Source organism: Balaenoptera ricei, chromosome 6 (assembly GCF_028023285.1).
Source record: "Balaenoptera ricei isolate mBalRic1 chromosome 6, mBalRic1.hap2, whole genome shotgun sequence".
NCBI lineage: Eukaryota > Metazoa > Chordata > Mammalia > Artiodactyla > Balaenopteridae > Balaenoptera > Balaenoptera ricei.
The window spans coordinates 56,245,289-56,261,639 of NC_082644.1; the positions used below are offsets into that span (position 1 = coordinate 56,245,289).

Sequence of the window (16,351 nt, forward strand, 5' to 3'; positions counted from 1 at the left end):
TAGAACACTTCCTAACACCATACACAAAAACAAACTGAAAATGGATTAAAGACCTAAATGTAAGGCCAGACACTATAAAACTCTTAGAGGAAAACATAGGCAGAACTCTCTATGACATAAATACAGCAAGATCCTTTTTGACCACCTCCGAAAGTAAGAGAAATAAAACCAAAAATAAACAAATGGGACCTAATGAAACATAAAAGCTTTTGCACAGCAAAGGAAACCATAAACAACATGAAAAGACAACCCTCAGAATGGGAGAAAATATTTGCAAATGAATCAACGGACAAAGGATTAATCTCCAAAATATATAAACAGCTCATGAAGCTCAATATTAAAAAAACAAACAACCCAATCCAAAACTGGGCAGAAGACCTAAACAGACATTTCTCCAAAGAAGACATACAGATGGCCAAGAAGCACATGAAAAGCTGCTCAACATCACTAATCATTAGAGAAATGCAAATCAAAACTACAATGAGGTATTCACCTCACACTGGTCAGAATGGCCATCATCAAAAAATCTCAAACAATAAATGCTGGAGAGGGTGTGGAGAAAAGGGATCCCTCTTGCACTGTTGGTAGGAATGTAAATTGAGACAGCCACTATGGAAAACAGTATGGAGGTTCCTTGAAAACCTAAAAATAGAACTACCAAATGACCCAGCAATCCCACTACTGGGCATATACCCTGAGAAAATCATAATTCAAGAAGAATCATGTATCACAATGTTCACTGCAGCAGTATTTACAATAGCCAGGACATGGAAGCAACCTATGTGTCCACTGACAGATGAATGGATAAAGAAGATGTGGCACATATATACAACGGAATATTATTCCACCAGAAAAAGAAACGAAATTGACTTATTTGTAGTGAGGTGGATGGACCCAGAGTCTGTCATATGGAGTGAAGTAAGTCAGAAAGAGAAAAACAAATACCATATGCTAACACATATATAAGCGATCTAAAAAAAAAATGGTTCTGATGAACCTAGGGGCAGGACAGGAATAAAGACGCAGATGTAGAGAATGGACTTGAGGACACGGGGAGGGGGAAGGGTAAGCTGGGATGAAGTGAAAGAGTAGCACTGACATATATACACTACCAAATGTAAAACAGGTAGCTAGTGGGAAGCAGCTGCATAGCACAGCGAGATCAGCTCAGTGCTTTGTGACCACCTAAAGGGGTGGGATAGGTAGGGTGGAAGGGAGACACAAGAGGAAGGGGATATGAGGATATATGTATACATATAGTTGATTCACTTTGTTATACAGCAGAAACTAACACAATATTGTAAAGCAATTATACTCCAATAAAGATGTTAAAAAAAAATTTTAAATCCCCAGGAAATAGAATCTGGATAATAAATAAAGTCTAACCTTTAAAAAAAAAAAAAAAAAAAAGAAGCTTATCAAACTGCAAGAAGGATGACTACAATGAAAATCATACTTGGGAACATCATAATTAAAGTGCTTAAAACCAAAGGTTAAATATTGAGGAAAAAAGCCAGCCAAAACTGACACATCACATTTAAGTGAACAATGAAACAAATTCCCAGTGATACTGTGAGAAACAGTGGAGTGCAGAAGACAGAAAAGTGACGTTTTTAAATTGCTTTTAAAAAATATATAAACAGTCAATTAATCCAGAAAAAGGAAGGAATTGGGAACAGAGGAACAAAAAATAGGACAAATGGAAAACAAATGGTAAGATGGTACACCTAAACCCAACCATATTAATAATTAAATTTAAGTGCACTAACGCTGCAATGAAAAGGAAGAAATTGTCAGAATGAATAAAAAACAGAATCTTACTCTGTACACTTTAAATATTAAGACACCTATAGATGGAAATTTAAAGAATAAGAAAAAGGTAATCTCCCATGGAAAATGTAACCATTAAAGAGACTGACTGGCTATATTAACATCATAAAACTGGATTTCAAGTCAACAGAATATTATTATAGTTAAAAGTGACATTTTACAATAGCAAAGGGTTCAATTAATTAGAAAGAAATGACAGTCATAAGTATGTATGCCCCTAATAAAACAGCTTTAAAATACATGAAGAAAAAGTTGACAAAATTAAAGGGAAAACAGAAAAATCTACAACATACTGGAAGATTTTTAACACCTCTCTCAGCAACTGATAGAAAAACTGATTTAAAAACTAAGGATAAAAATCACTAAAGACAGAAGATCTGAACACTGTCAACCACAATGACATAATTAATATTGATATTTAAGGAACACTCCAGCCAATACCTGCAGATTATAAATTATTTTCAGGTATAAATAGTACATTCATCAAAACTATATGCTGGACCATACAACAAGTCTCAATAAATTTCCAAATACAGTAATCTTATAGAACACTATCTCTGACCATAATGGAATTATATTAGAAGTGAATAAAAATAAGATATACAAGGAAAAAACACAAACATTTCAAAAGTAAATAACACATTTTCTAATAACCAAAGGGGCAAAATGAAAATCACAAGGGAAATTAGAAACATTTCTAACTGAATATTTATTTGTAAAGTTGACAAGCTAATACTAAAAGTTCTATAAAAACGCAGTAGAGCAAGAGTCTACAGAGCATCCTTGAAAAAGAACAAAGTGACTTACAGTACCCACATTTCAAGAGGTACTATACAGCGACACGTATTACTGGGTATTTTTCTGGACTCTATTCTGTTATATCGATTATTTTGTCAATCATTACGCCAATACCACACCATTTTTTTCTTTTTTAGCTTGATAAATAGGTCTCAAAATTGGGTAGTGTAAGTCCTCCAACTTTATTTTTTACTATTTGGTTGGCCAAAAAGTTCGTTTGGGGTTTTCCATAACATCTTATAGAAAAACCGAAATGAACTTTTTGGCCAACCAAATACTTTATTTTGCTCTTTTAGGTCCCTTGCATTTCCCTATACATTTTAGAATTGGCTTGTATTTATCTAAAAACTATAGCTTTCTGGAATTTTGATTGGGATTACATAATAAATAGATCAATTTGGGGAGAACTGACATTTTGACAACATTGCATCTTCTGATTCATGAACTTGGCCTAGCTGTCCACTTATATATGTCTTTTAATTTCACTCTGCTATGTTTTGTACTTTTCAGTGTATAGGTCCGGGGCATATTTTGTCAAATTTATCCTTAATTATTACACAGGTTTTGATATTCTTATAAATGGTCTTTTTCGATTTCAATTTCTAATTATTTGTTTCTAATATTTAGATATATAATTGACTTTTGTAAATTGATGGTATCTTGCAACACTGTTAAATTTTCTTACTATTTCTAGTTGTTTCATCATAGATTCAGTACGCTTTGTATACGGACGCTCAGGTTCTGTGAATAAAAAGAGTTTTACTTCCTTATTTCTAATTAGCATGATTTTATTTGTTTCTTGCCTTATTGTACTAGTTAGAATCTCCAGTACAATGTTGAATATAACTGACTTGTTCCTTATGTTAGAAGGAGAGCATTCAGTGTTTAATAAGAAAGAAATATGTCTTATACAAACTCTTCTAGTGAAGTAAAAAAGAGAGAATACTTTGCAATTCATAGTAGGACACCAGCATCACCTTGATAAAATCTAACAAGAAACATTCAAGAAAGGAAAAGTACAGCCCAATATCCCTCATAAAGATAGATGTTAAAATCCTAAGAAAAATACTGGCCAATTGAATCCAGCACTATGAAAATAATAAAACATTACAACAAAGTTAGGTTTATTTCAAAGAATACAAAACTGAATTAATAATTGAAAAACAATCAATGTAATAACCATGTTAACAGAATACATGAGAAAAGCCTTAGCATCATCTTAAAAGACACATTGTATACAATCAATACCTGTTCATGAAAAAGCTTTCAAACTGTGAATAGATGGGAACTTCCTAATATGATAAATGATATTTACAAAAAAACCCCATAGCATATAGAGTGTTTAAAGGTTAAATACTGTTAAGTTTCAAAAAGAAGCAAAACTAATCAATGATGATAGAAGTCAAAACTGGTTACATCGTAGGGGTAGCCACTAATTAGGAACATTATGGAGGTTTACTGAATACTGGTAATATTCTACATCTTGATCTGAGTGGTATTTATATGGATGTGTTCTATTTGTGAAATGTCATTGAGTTAAACACTTAAGGTTTGTACACTTTACTATTTGTATGTTACACTTCAATAAAATCGTTTACAAAAAATTTCAAGTGTTTTCATGAAACTATAAATTACCCTTAAAGTTATAGTGCTAAGTGCCAACATGGCCAAGACACTTTAAAGAACAGTAAGAAAGTAATCTACCAAATATAAAGACTTACTATGAAGCTATACTGATTAAGATGATGTAACATTATCCAGGAATATAGAGAAAAGAGTCTAGAAAGAAACTCACAAATACACTGAACTAGGATATATGATAGAGGTAGCCCAGCACTACACAAGAAAAAAGGTGGATCATCCAATGGGTTGATTTGGAAAAACTAGCTACTATTTGGGGAAAAATAAATAAATAAAAATGGATCCTTACCTTATACTGTATGTGAAATAAAATTCCAAATGAATTATGGACATAAATGACATAAGCAAAGCTTTAAAACTTTTTGAAGGAAACAGAGGTGCAAATATTTCCATATTTGGGGTAGAGAAGAATTTCTTAAATGAGCACTAACTATAAAAGATTAAATTTTCTAAATTAAAATTAAGAATATCTGTTTATATGACATGTTAAAGAAAATGAAAAGACAAGGTACACACTGAGAGAAGATATTTGCCACACATTCAACTTACTAGAGATTAATATCAAGGACATTTAAAGAACTTTTACAAATCAATAAGAAAAAAATCCAGTACAAGAATGGATAAAAGACATAAATAGACATTTTGCAGAGGAAGGCACTCACTTGGCTAGTAATCGTAGGAAATACAACCAAATGCATTGTTGATGTGAGTAAAATTGATGAAAACCACTTTGAAAAATAAGTGACCAGTATTTTGTGAAAGTTTACATTTTCACACCCTACACCTAGGATTTCCATTCTGAGATAGTTAATCCACAAAAATGCATGCACGTGTGTACGAAGAATCATGTAAAAAATGTCAATTGCAGCATTATTCATAACAGCAAAAAACTGGAAATAACCCTAATACTCATCTACAAATGAATGGACAAGTAGTTATGATATAATCACATATAACAGAATATTTTATATCAGTCAAAATAAATGAAGTTATACCAAACATCATAGATGAATCTTAACACAGTGATGAGTCAAAATTGCCAAATCCCAGGAAACAACACAATTTGATACATTTTTATAAATGGCAAAACTAAACAATATTCTATTTCCTCATAAATTTATATGAGATAAAACTTTCTAAAAAATAATCAAAATGATAAATAGTTCAGTAGTTACCTCTGGTGAGAGAATCAGGGTACCAGTAAAGGGTGAAGGATACAAGTAGATATAAGTTATTAGTAATTTCCTACCCTTGAATTAGTTGGTGGGACCAACAGTGTTTATTGTAACAAAAAAGTAACTTAATTAAAATAAATATGCATGTAACATAATACTGTGTCATGATACAAATCTTATGACTAATCCAATTCTGTGCACCTGATGTCCAAAAAATGCAATATAATACAATACAAATTTAAAACTTGTCATCTTACGTTTGAGTTGTTAGCAAGACAAAATATGCTGGGTTGAAAAATTACTGGATCATTAATAAACATTTAAGCTCCCAATTATGTACTTCTGTTAATTTCACTTCTTTAAATTCTAACATTTAAAGAAGTGCTGAGTGCCTTAAAAACAAATAAATTTATAGGAATAAGATTGTTTTATAATACATATTTAGAGATGACAGTTACCTTGAAAATTATCTAAAAGAGGTACCACTGGATATTTTCTATATGACAGGCTCTGCATTTGACATGCATTACCTCATTAATCCTCACAAAACTCTTATGATAAAGATACTATTAATATCAACACTTTATTTGTGAAGAAACTTTGGCTAAAGGGTTAAGAAATTTGCTCAAGTTCACAAAGCTCACAGGCAAAGCTATAATTTGATCCCAGGTTTATTTGAATCCTGAACCTGCATATTTATCTATACATTTGTACTACCTCACTTAATAGGACAAGAATAGGTAGAAAAGTCAACTGATCTGTCCAAAATCATATATCAAGATAGTGATAGGGCTTCCCTGGTGGCGCAGTGGTTGAGAATCTGCCTGCTAATGCAGGGGACACGGGTTCGCGCCCTGGTCTGGGAAGATCCCACATGTCGCGGAGCAACTAGACCCGTGAGCCACAACTACTGAGCCTGCGCGTCTGGAGCCTGTGCTCGGCAACAAGAGAGGCCACGATAGTGAGAGGCCCGCGCACCGTGATGAAGAGTGGCCCCCGCTTGACGCAACTAGAGAAAGCCCTAGCACAGAAACGAAGACCCAACATAGCAATCAATCAATAAATTAAAACTTTAAAAAAAAAAAAAAAAAGATAGTGATAGAGCTGGGACTAAATGGTATTAACTACCACATACCAGGAATTACGGCAAGTACTTTTATGCGATTTTCTATTCAATACTCTTTTCATTCCATTACCCCATTCAATAAAATGTCTCAAAATGGACATGACCTATTAATTTCCTCTTCATTATCATATATCAACCAAATGTTTCATCCCAATAACTATACCAGATACACCCTGTGTTTCTACATGCATTTCTATATGAATCCACATTGTATATAATATTTATGTCTACAGAGTACAAAAAAATAGCACAGCGTAAATCTGCCACGCTTATATTCTAATATATGCAAATTTATTCAATTTTTGTGTTTTAGTCAATTATACTAGAAAATTTAATATGATATTATACTGGGTAACATTTTTAGAAAATGTCTCACCTGTTCTGAGTGGTCTGAATCACATTCTTGAGGTAAAGGATAGAGTGCTCCTTGTGACTCCTGAAGCTTTTCTTTTAATGCAGCGTTTTCCCGCTCTTTTTGAAATAGCTTATCCTGAAGATTAACAACACTTTGTCGGAGCATAGCTTCACTTGATTTTGTGGTTTCAAACCAAATATGTAACTCACTGTAAAGCTGTTTCAAAACATATAACCAAATTTATTAATGATCAATAAAATAGTTATGTCTATACATATATACAAACTTATACATATATATGGTCTATATATGACATACTCATTGCCCTCAAGTTATTTTAATAGTCTAAGAGGAATAACAATATAAAAACATATGGGAAACTAAATGATATAATCACCTACCAATATAAAACTCCAACTGATGTTAAAAAGACAAGATGTTCTATTGGCCAGTTGTAATACAGGGATGCAAACATTTTAAGCTAGCTATATTAATCTTCATGATAAAGAACGGACTTGAACTGAGCCATGATGGTATTATAGAAATTGAATGAAAACAAAAAAGTCATTCTAAAGATAGAAGAAATGTAAAAAAAAATATGTACAGTGGTAGGAAGAAACAGAAAGGGAGAGTAAGATCTATCAGCCTAATTGGATTCAATATATACATTTGAAAGAAAAAAAGAAAAACTTTCATTGAGAGTTCCCATTTAGTAAAAACTAGCATCTACTGCTAAAGTAGAGGAGGAGCAGCAGAAGGAATAATAAGAGACAAAGCCAGGCAATAAGATTGCAGATGGAATGTAAAGACTCCTGAATGCCAGGTTAAGGAAGATGGATTTATTCCTGTAGAGAACAGGAAATCACTGAAGACCTCGGTCAGAGTGATAAAAACAGAATCAGGGTCCAAAGTGATGACAGATAATTTTAATTTTTTTTAACTCAAGGCAACATGAATTAAATAAATTTAAAACTAGAGTTTATTAAGACTGTGAGACAGCATAAGGTATATAACTGGTGGCATACAGTCATATATAGTAAACAATGGTATTCCTCCAATACACACGAACTTACTTGGTGATGAAAATCCTAACTTACGATTGTGAATTAATGAGGCATAATTCAATTTGTGGTAACTGAGTCTGACAAAAAAAAAAACAACCTGTATACATATTTGCTGACGACACTTGGAATGTGATCTAAGAATTAACATCTGCTTTTTTAAAAAAAAATAAGGCTAATAGTGAGATAGTGAGATCTTATAACAAAAGCAAAATCTCCAAAGACAGAATCTCAAAATTATGTTAACACAGTAGGTTTTTAGGTTTGCTCATCCGAGTCAAGATGGGGAGGATCTTCGATTAGTTGGCCTTGCCTCATGGGAAGAAACTTAACTACAGAAAAGCTGGCAGAGTATTTTTTTGTTTGTATGCTACAGTTTATTTTTTTAAGTTTAAAATTTAAAAAAAGGCTTGTAAAACCTCTTTTTAAATGCTTTTCTTCAGATATATACTTTGTCATAAAAACAAGACCCTCCAAATCACTCCTCTGACATACAATTAGTTCAACATACTTTTTATTTTCTGTAAGGGATTATACCTTCATACTATTATAAATACTTTAAATAACCCATTTCACTTTACAGCCAGTCTAAAAATTGTTTTATAAAGAAAGGGTTGTCTTCATGATTTATAAAGAATTGCAGGATATAAATTTGTACTTTCCCTTCCAACTACCTTTATACCAGGGAATATGTCCAATGTTCTTTCCACAGCTGATACCATTGGATATTCTAGAAGGGAAGAGAGAGGAGGAACCTGACAGCTTTGAGGAACAATGAAGGGATCATAGTGGGCCTTTCAGAGACCTACCTGTGCCGTGTTGCTGAGTTTCATGATTGAGTTCAGGGTAGAAAAGGAAAAAGCAAAATCTAAAGACAAGAGCGAAGTTGACTAGAAAGAACTAAAGCTGTGTCCAATAGCATATAGAGTCATTTATTCAGTAAAAGATTATTTAACCCTTCTCCCTCTTATTTATATGCTTTATTAATACTAATCAGCTTTTACCCAATCAGCACAAATCTTTGGAGGAAAATAATAGAACATAATATTATTAAAAAATGTAGTTTTCAAATTATACCTCAATAAAAATTTTTTAAAAAGAATTTACAGATTTCAAATATTTAAGAATCTCATGAACATTAATAAATATTGGCAACACAGTTTCCCTCCCATTGCCCAAGGTGCAGGCATAATGATAGTGTGTCATCAGGAACGAGGACCAATTTCCCAGCCATCAGTATCAAGGATGTGGATACTTTTCTCTTGGGTGCCATGTCTTGGGATCTTCTTTCACAGATGTAAGGCTCCAGGGCCTATTCCTTCATGGACGAAGGCTCTATCTTAATGTCTGTTTTCTTGTCTCTTCTCTCCTCTCTTCTCTTTATTGTTTCCATAAAAATGAAGACTAACAGCTCTCTTCTTGTGTTCTCTACTTGGCTCTCTCTGCCATTAAATTTATGCGGTTGTACTTCCTATTCAGAAGTTGCCCTGGCTTAATCTCATATGACTGGGTGGGCAACTCTAGACATTGAGGCAAGCTCTATCTTTCTCTGAAAATATCCACCCTTCCACCAAGCAGCAGGTGAAAAAGAACTTTAAAAAGCCTGAAACAGGTGATCTAGATCAGCCTTACTCTAGGAATTGGGACAAACTCTCTATTATTCCTTAGTTCTTACTCAAAATATACGTCTCCTACTTGCCCATTTTCTTGATGGCTAATTGGACTTCACTTATTTAATAGCAATCAGACCACTCAGCCGTGGACTTAAAGAAAGCAAAGACAGTCCTCCAGTCATTTTTAATTCTAGGCCCCAGTCCACCAGTAAACTTAGCTAGAAAAGCCTTCAAGAAGTTTGTCTGTCTATTTTTATTTCTAAAGTGTTTTTTGGTGACAAAGCCTCAGGATGATAGAATGTTTGTTTCTCTAGAGATCCCACAAGAAGGCAAAGGTTTTGGATGTTCTGGTCCCCTGGTTAGACACCATCTTATTCTCATCCCATTAATAACAGCAGAGTGAGTCAAAAAATACCTCTCAAGTGAGTCAATTAGGTAATATAACAAATTCATTCATCTGCTTAGGTTTAGGCATCCTGATTAGGCATGCTTTTTCTCTATTAGCAATTGCAATTGCTTTCAGAAGTTTTCAGAGAGGCACTTTTCTCTATAATTTCTTTCCTCTAATAGTCCAAAAAGCTGGAATAGATCAGAATCTTCTGCAAGATTCTGGCCTATAAAAATTTAATCATACATTCCCCTATATACTTTAGAAGTACCAATCATTATAATCCATAAGCAATTTATTATGTTTACTATTCTTCATGTTATTTTTTGTCAAAGAATTTAAATTGAAAAAACACTATAAGGATCTCTAGGGGACAGAAAGCAGGTTATCTCCAGAAATAGCACCCCCAAACTCCAAGTCCTTTAATTTTCAGGGGCTTAGACTGAAGTACTCTTCTTTATTAATGTTGAGGAACAAGATGATATATTATTTACCTTAAAAATTTTGGAAATGTATAAGCTCTGTGACCCAATGACTAATTTGTTTAAAGAATATAATATTCCATTTTTGTAAGTATACTATCTGCTACTCTGATTGAGATAATAAATTTTACAAGTAAAAACTATAACTGTTCACAGCATAAAAATGAGAAGAAAACAATCTGATTTAACATCCAGTTTAAACTAAAAGTATGTATAACCTAACTCCTTATTTTCCTGGATTGATATTAGCTCACATCATGTAATTATCATTAAATAGAACAAAAACTGATAAAATACATATTTAGTACCCCAAACATGTTAGATGGTCTAGAAGTTGAAAATGCTGATACAATTCCTACCTATGTTTAAATCATACACACGTATATAAATGACATGCAAAGGTAGAAAAACTATTAAAACTTAAATAAATGGTTACAGCATGCTCAGGGGAAGAAAACACACTAGTTTATTTATCTTGATGGGTATTTCTCGTCTAGAGGAGCCCTCCACATTATGTTAGGTAATTCTGTGTATGAGACTAATGATTTGTTATGGAGACCTCGAGGAAAATATGACTCACCTCTTTCCTGTGCTCAAAATTTTTTTCTTTTTTCTCTTCACCTTTATCTCCCTTCCTCACTCCCCTTATCCTACCACTGAAGGCAACTATTTTTATCCTTTCAGATAACAAAATAAATACTATGATATAAATCAACTTAATAACTGGGAAAAAAGGAAGGGAAATGAGAGGAAAAGAATGTAGAGAGGAGAATTGAGAGAACAGAGGAAACAGAGAAACTCCATTAGAAACAGTAAATTAAGACCTAACTCTTAAAGAAGTAAACTTAGTAAGAATTGGAAATAAACTATTACTGTAATTCAACTCACCTGAGTCTTACAGCTAGGCCTCAATTATTATTTGGGGATAATATAATTAATTTATGTGAAAATATATTTACAAATCTTAATTTGTAAGTAAACAGTTTCGTTTCATTGTTGCATGGACTACTTGATTACTCTAATTTATTGAAAAAAATCTAGAAAACTACATGTGGAAGAGGAATAAAGACAAGTATTAAGTAAAATGTTCTAGGATTAGAATGAATAATTTGATGTAAATGAACACTGGAAGTCTGAACAGTAGCATACTGTTTATTCATGATAAATAATGTAATGTGATCATCCCCAAATTTAAAAATCCTTAACTCCACAGATGATATATTTTAGGGGTGGGGTGGGGGGGTGACAGGTCTAGTAAAAAAAATCTGCAGGTCAAAAAAATCTGTAGGTCAAAAAGTTTAAAGTTGCAACAAAATAGAAGAAACCAAATTTGTACAATCAGGAGAAACAGTGGCTGAAGAATAATGATGGGGGCTCTTTTCACAGAGGATGATAACATGCTGGGCTCCCCTTTCACCAAAAAGAATGCAATGGAATATTTTGAATAACATTTAACTCAGATATCAAAACAAACCCCCAACATTAAAAGTTATTGAGTATTGAAAGAATTTTGAGTAGAATGAATTATGCAAGTTTATAGAATCTATTACAGAACACTTTAAGGATAAGACCACATTATTCTATGCATAACTGAACTATACTGTGGGCTTTATAATAGAGTTTCACATTGTGGGTTTTGGACTCAAGATTACCTACATTTGAATTCTACCACCTGGTAGCTGTTTGATTTTAAACAATACTCTAAGACTCAGTTACTTGATCTATAAAATAATAAGGGATACTAATAATAATATACCACACAGGGCTGGTGTGGGGCTTAAACAGTGGGCAAAAGCCCTTTTCCCAGTGGCTGATACAAAATAAGCTCAATAAATGTTAACCATTATTCATATATGGTTGTTGGAGGTGACTTACATTTGTACCTCAGCTTAAATAATATATTTCTAAAATAGTGTGTGTACATGTAAACACACATTCTCCCTGGCTTATAGCACAAGTTTTGTTATCTTTATTTATGATTATGCTCCAACTGGAAGGCCTTCCAACTTGTATTCTTAGTTTTTCTACATTTTTATACCACTCCAGGACCACTCACTCAAATAGTTAAAAATTAAATGGACTGGAATAGTATTTAAATTAAGATAGAAATATATGCCTGTAAAGTTTAAAAATACTTTAACAATTCAAATAAACATCTATGATTTTTAAATTGCATTATCCAAAGTGGGATAGTGTTGCACATAACTCCTCAAGGTTCAATAATTTAACATTTACTGATCATATCTCATGTGGTAGGCAGGTCTCCTTCAAACTCCATGATCCTCTGTGCTTTCTTACTATTTAATAACTTAAAAAAGCTATCTTTATGTATGAACTAATTAAGAGTGAACTGTACAACATTAATATAATGTCACTAGCTTTTTCATAAAAGGAACTGTTTCCTAGGGGGGTGTGTGAGTGAGTGTGTGTGTGTGTGTGTGTGTACATATTCAATATTCTCTAATGAATGCTAATAGTCTAAGCTGACAACAAAGAGATGTTTACTGCAGCTTTATTTATAATAGTGAAATATTTAAACAGCATACATGATCAACACTGGAAAAATGGTTAAATAAGTTATATTAGGGCTTCCAAAATAGTTATATGTCATGATATTGTTTTTATATAACATGAAGTGAAAGATAATTAGGGTAGTCAAGATATATGTTAAAATGCATTTAAAAACCTAAAAGGAAATACTCAAAATGTTAATGGTATTTGCCTCTGGAAGATGGAAGTATACAGTAAAGATTTTTTCCTGTGTTTTTATGGATAACTATTTACCCACAGACTACCGATGAAATATAAACTATGTCTACTAACTGTAGGCAAAATTTACGAAGTATAAATAAGTAATCATGAACTTTTGAATTAAGTCTAGTTGAACATACTAATGAAAACCTTAGGAACAACTTCAAGGATCTAATATAATATCAAAATTAAAATGCTACCATTAGAATTATAAGTTCAGAATGAGTATCAAGTTAAAAATCAGTGAAGTTCTCCTCTCCAACCCCCACCCCTTGAGAGGTAACTTTTGACGAACAAATAGAAAGAAAAGGGAGTTCAAACTTCGGGGAGAAAGAGAAAAAAATAGAGCAAATACATAGAAAACTAAGCCAGTTCTCTAAAGCAGCAGATCTGCTTGCTTTTTTCTTTTTGCCTCCATGCTGTTCATAAGCACACCATATTGGCATCACATCTCTCATTATTGTCCATGATCATTCTTGGAGGGGACAGTCATGATCCTGGGGGAAGGTTTACATGGTTTCAAAAAGTATCCCAGATCAAATTTCAGGTTATGACACGTTCTCCAAATAGGAGCGTATAAGCTCTACCTCTCCAAATTTAGTAAAAGCACTAACTGACTAGGGAATTTATGGCTTCAGCTATAGTTCATGTAGAAGAGTTATGGGAAATTTCTCTCACTGATGTCTTCTTATGTTCTCAGAATAAACATTATTAATATCACTTCATCAAAGAGTCTTTTTTATCCCTAAACTAGGAACCTGCCCCAGCTATGTTCCCAAACTTCCTACTACTGTTAGAACATGCATCATTCTTACACCTCCTATTTAATGTCTGTTATCAAATAGATTTTAAGCTGTGAGAGGTGAAGAATAAAGGCAGTAAAAAGGTCATCTATGCAGATAACTGGGGGAAGAGATTTCAGGCAGTGGAACCAAGTGCACAGACCTTGAGGGTGAAGAATACCTGGTATGTTCAAGTGAAAAAACAAGTTAAATGTGGCCAAAGCAGAGAGATTAAGAAGCTAAGGCAAAGATGAGATCAGAGAGGTAATGCAGAGCCAGATCATGTAGAGTCTCACAGGTTGTAGTAAGGACTTCAGCTTTTACTTTTAATCAGACAAGAAACCAATGGGGGGAATTTAAGAGAGGAATGACCTGATTTGACTTACTAAGTTTTAGCAAGAACATTCTGGCATCTATGTTGAGAATAAACTCAAAGTGGGTAAGGTCAGGAGCAAAGAAACAAAGTAGGAAACTACTGCAATCATTCAGGTAATACAAGTTAGTGGTCACAGCAGGGGTAGTGGGAAGTAGTAGGATTCCAGACACCCTCTGAAGGCAGAGCAGACAACAGCTTAGTTTTGAACATGTGAAATCTGAGATGCCCGTTAGGCATCAAGTTAAAAGATGCTAAGTAGGCGATTAGATATACTCTTTCCTAGAGTTCAGGGAAGAGATCCAGAGCAGATAATCAAATCTGGGAGTCATCAGCATATAGACAGTATGATTTTGAAAGCCTAGGTGAGTAGATAAAATCACCTAGGGTATGAATTTTAACAGAGGGAAAAAAAGAGGCCCTAAGATTTTGGCTTGGAACATTTTAACATTTAGAGGACAGGGTGACTAGGGAAGACTAGAAAGAAACAGAAAAGAAACAGCTAGAAACTGAAAGAAGAAAACCACACAACTGTGATATGCTGTAAGCCAGGAGGAAAAAAAGGGTTTCAAAGGATAGAGTCATCAACTGTGACAGTGTTGCTGGTAAGTGAGGTAAGATGAAGACTGCTAGAAGATTACTGAATTCAGCAATATGGGAGTCACAAATGATTCTGCAAAGAGAAATTTTAGTGGAGTGAAAGGGGCAAAAACTTGATTGGAATAGGTTCAAAAGAGAATGGAAGAAGAGAACTTTGAGACAAGTTAGCTCTTGCAAGGAATATTGCTGGAAAAGGAGAGAAAGGAAGGGAAAGAAAGGAATATAGTAAGGTCAAGACAGGTTTTTTGTTGTTGCTTAATTGTTTTGTTCTTCCATGCAGATCAGAGACACAACAGCACGTTTTTATGTGGTTAGAAATGATCCAGTAGGGAAAACTGACGCCGTGGAAGAGATGAGGAACACCTCCTTCTGAAGTTTATAATAAAAAGTTGAGGAGGGAGACCTCAGTAATCATCAAATTATACTCTGGTAAATCCACGCTGTACTTTACATGTTTCTGTTGGAGCATGGGGAGGAGGAGGAGAGCAAGAGCTATACATACTGTCATGGAAATATACCCAAGGCATATTATTTGAAAACAGCAAGTTAAAGAACAGTAAGTATGGGATAAATTAATTAATATTAAAAATGTAAGATACCTAGATTGGTGATATGTGTATATGTACACAGACACAATATATAATGCATGAAAAGGTCTGGAATGACTACTTAGATTATTACCCCTGGGGAGGGGAATGAAATGAACTGGGATGAGCGGAAGAGAACTCAAATCTGTTATATCAGCATTATCAGTACTTCTATATCATTTCAATTTTTTATAATAATATATTCATGTAATTCTTATATAATTAAAAAGATGAAATAATTTTAAAATATTCTGTTCTTCTAGAGGAACTCTAGGATATACTCAAATATTAAGAGCAGTAAAGTCTAGGGCAAGGGCTTCAGGCAGGAGGGCAGAGAACTTTATTTTTTTATATGCTTCTGAATTTTTTGAAAATTTATCACAAGCATGTATTACTCTGGTAATAATCACTTCAAATAAAAATGTTTAATTATTCAGTTTTTTGAAATGATATAGAATCTACAAAAGTTCTCAGGTAGTGTATTAAAAAAATGGTTGCTCTCTGCAAAGGCTGCTAAGGAGGATCAACCAAAAAGTAGAATTAAGGCTGAAACAATTTATCTTAAATTTTAAGTTAAGCAAGGCTGAAAAAGGAATCTTAGAACAAAAGACTGAAAAAGTAAATAGCAAAGGAAACACTGCCTTTTTCTTCCACCTTACCAAGTTCCCTCTTGCTGAGAGGAGAAACAGCAAAAGTATTTGCACATGAGAGAAAAGAGTTATGAACTTTAACAACAAGCAACCCTAAAGACATATTTTAATATAACTTGCCATGGGTTAGGGACTTTCA

General features: G+C 33.4%; 1 protein-coding gene across 2 annotated transcripts in view; it reads right to left on the minus strand.

Moving 5' to 3' along the window:
* The window catches only part of CNTLN (centlein), a 354,675-nt gene that overhangs the window by 192,536 nt on the left and 145,788 nt on the right, over nt 1-16,351 (minus strand). For both annotated transcript variants that reach the window (XM_059924674.1, XM_059924673.1), the window contains exon 8: nt 6,947-7,141. In XM_059924674.1, coding sequence (XP_059780657.1) covers nt 6,947-7,141 — 195 coding nt within the window. The remainder of the gene's footprint in view (nt 1-6,946; nt 7,142-16,351) is intronic.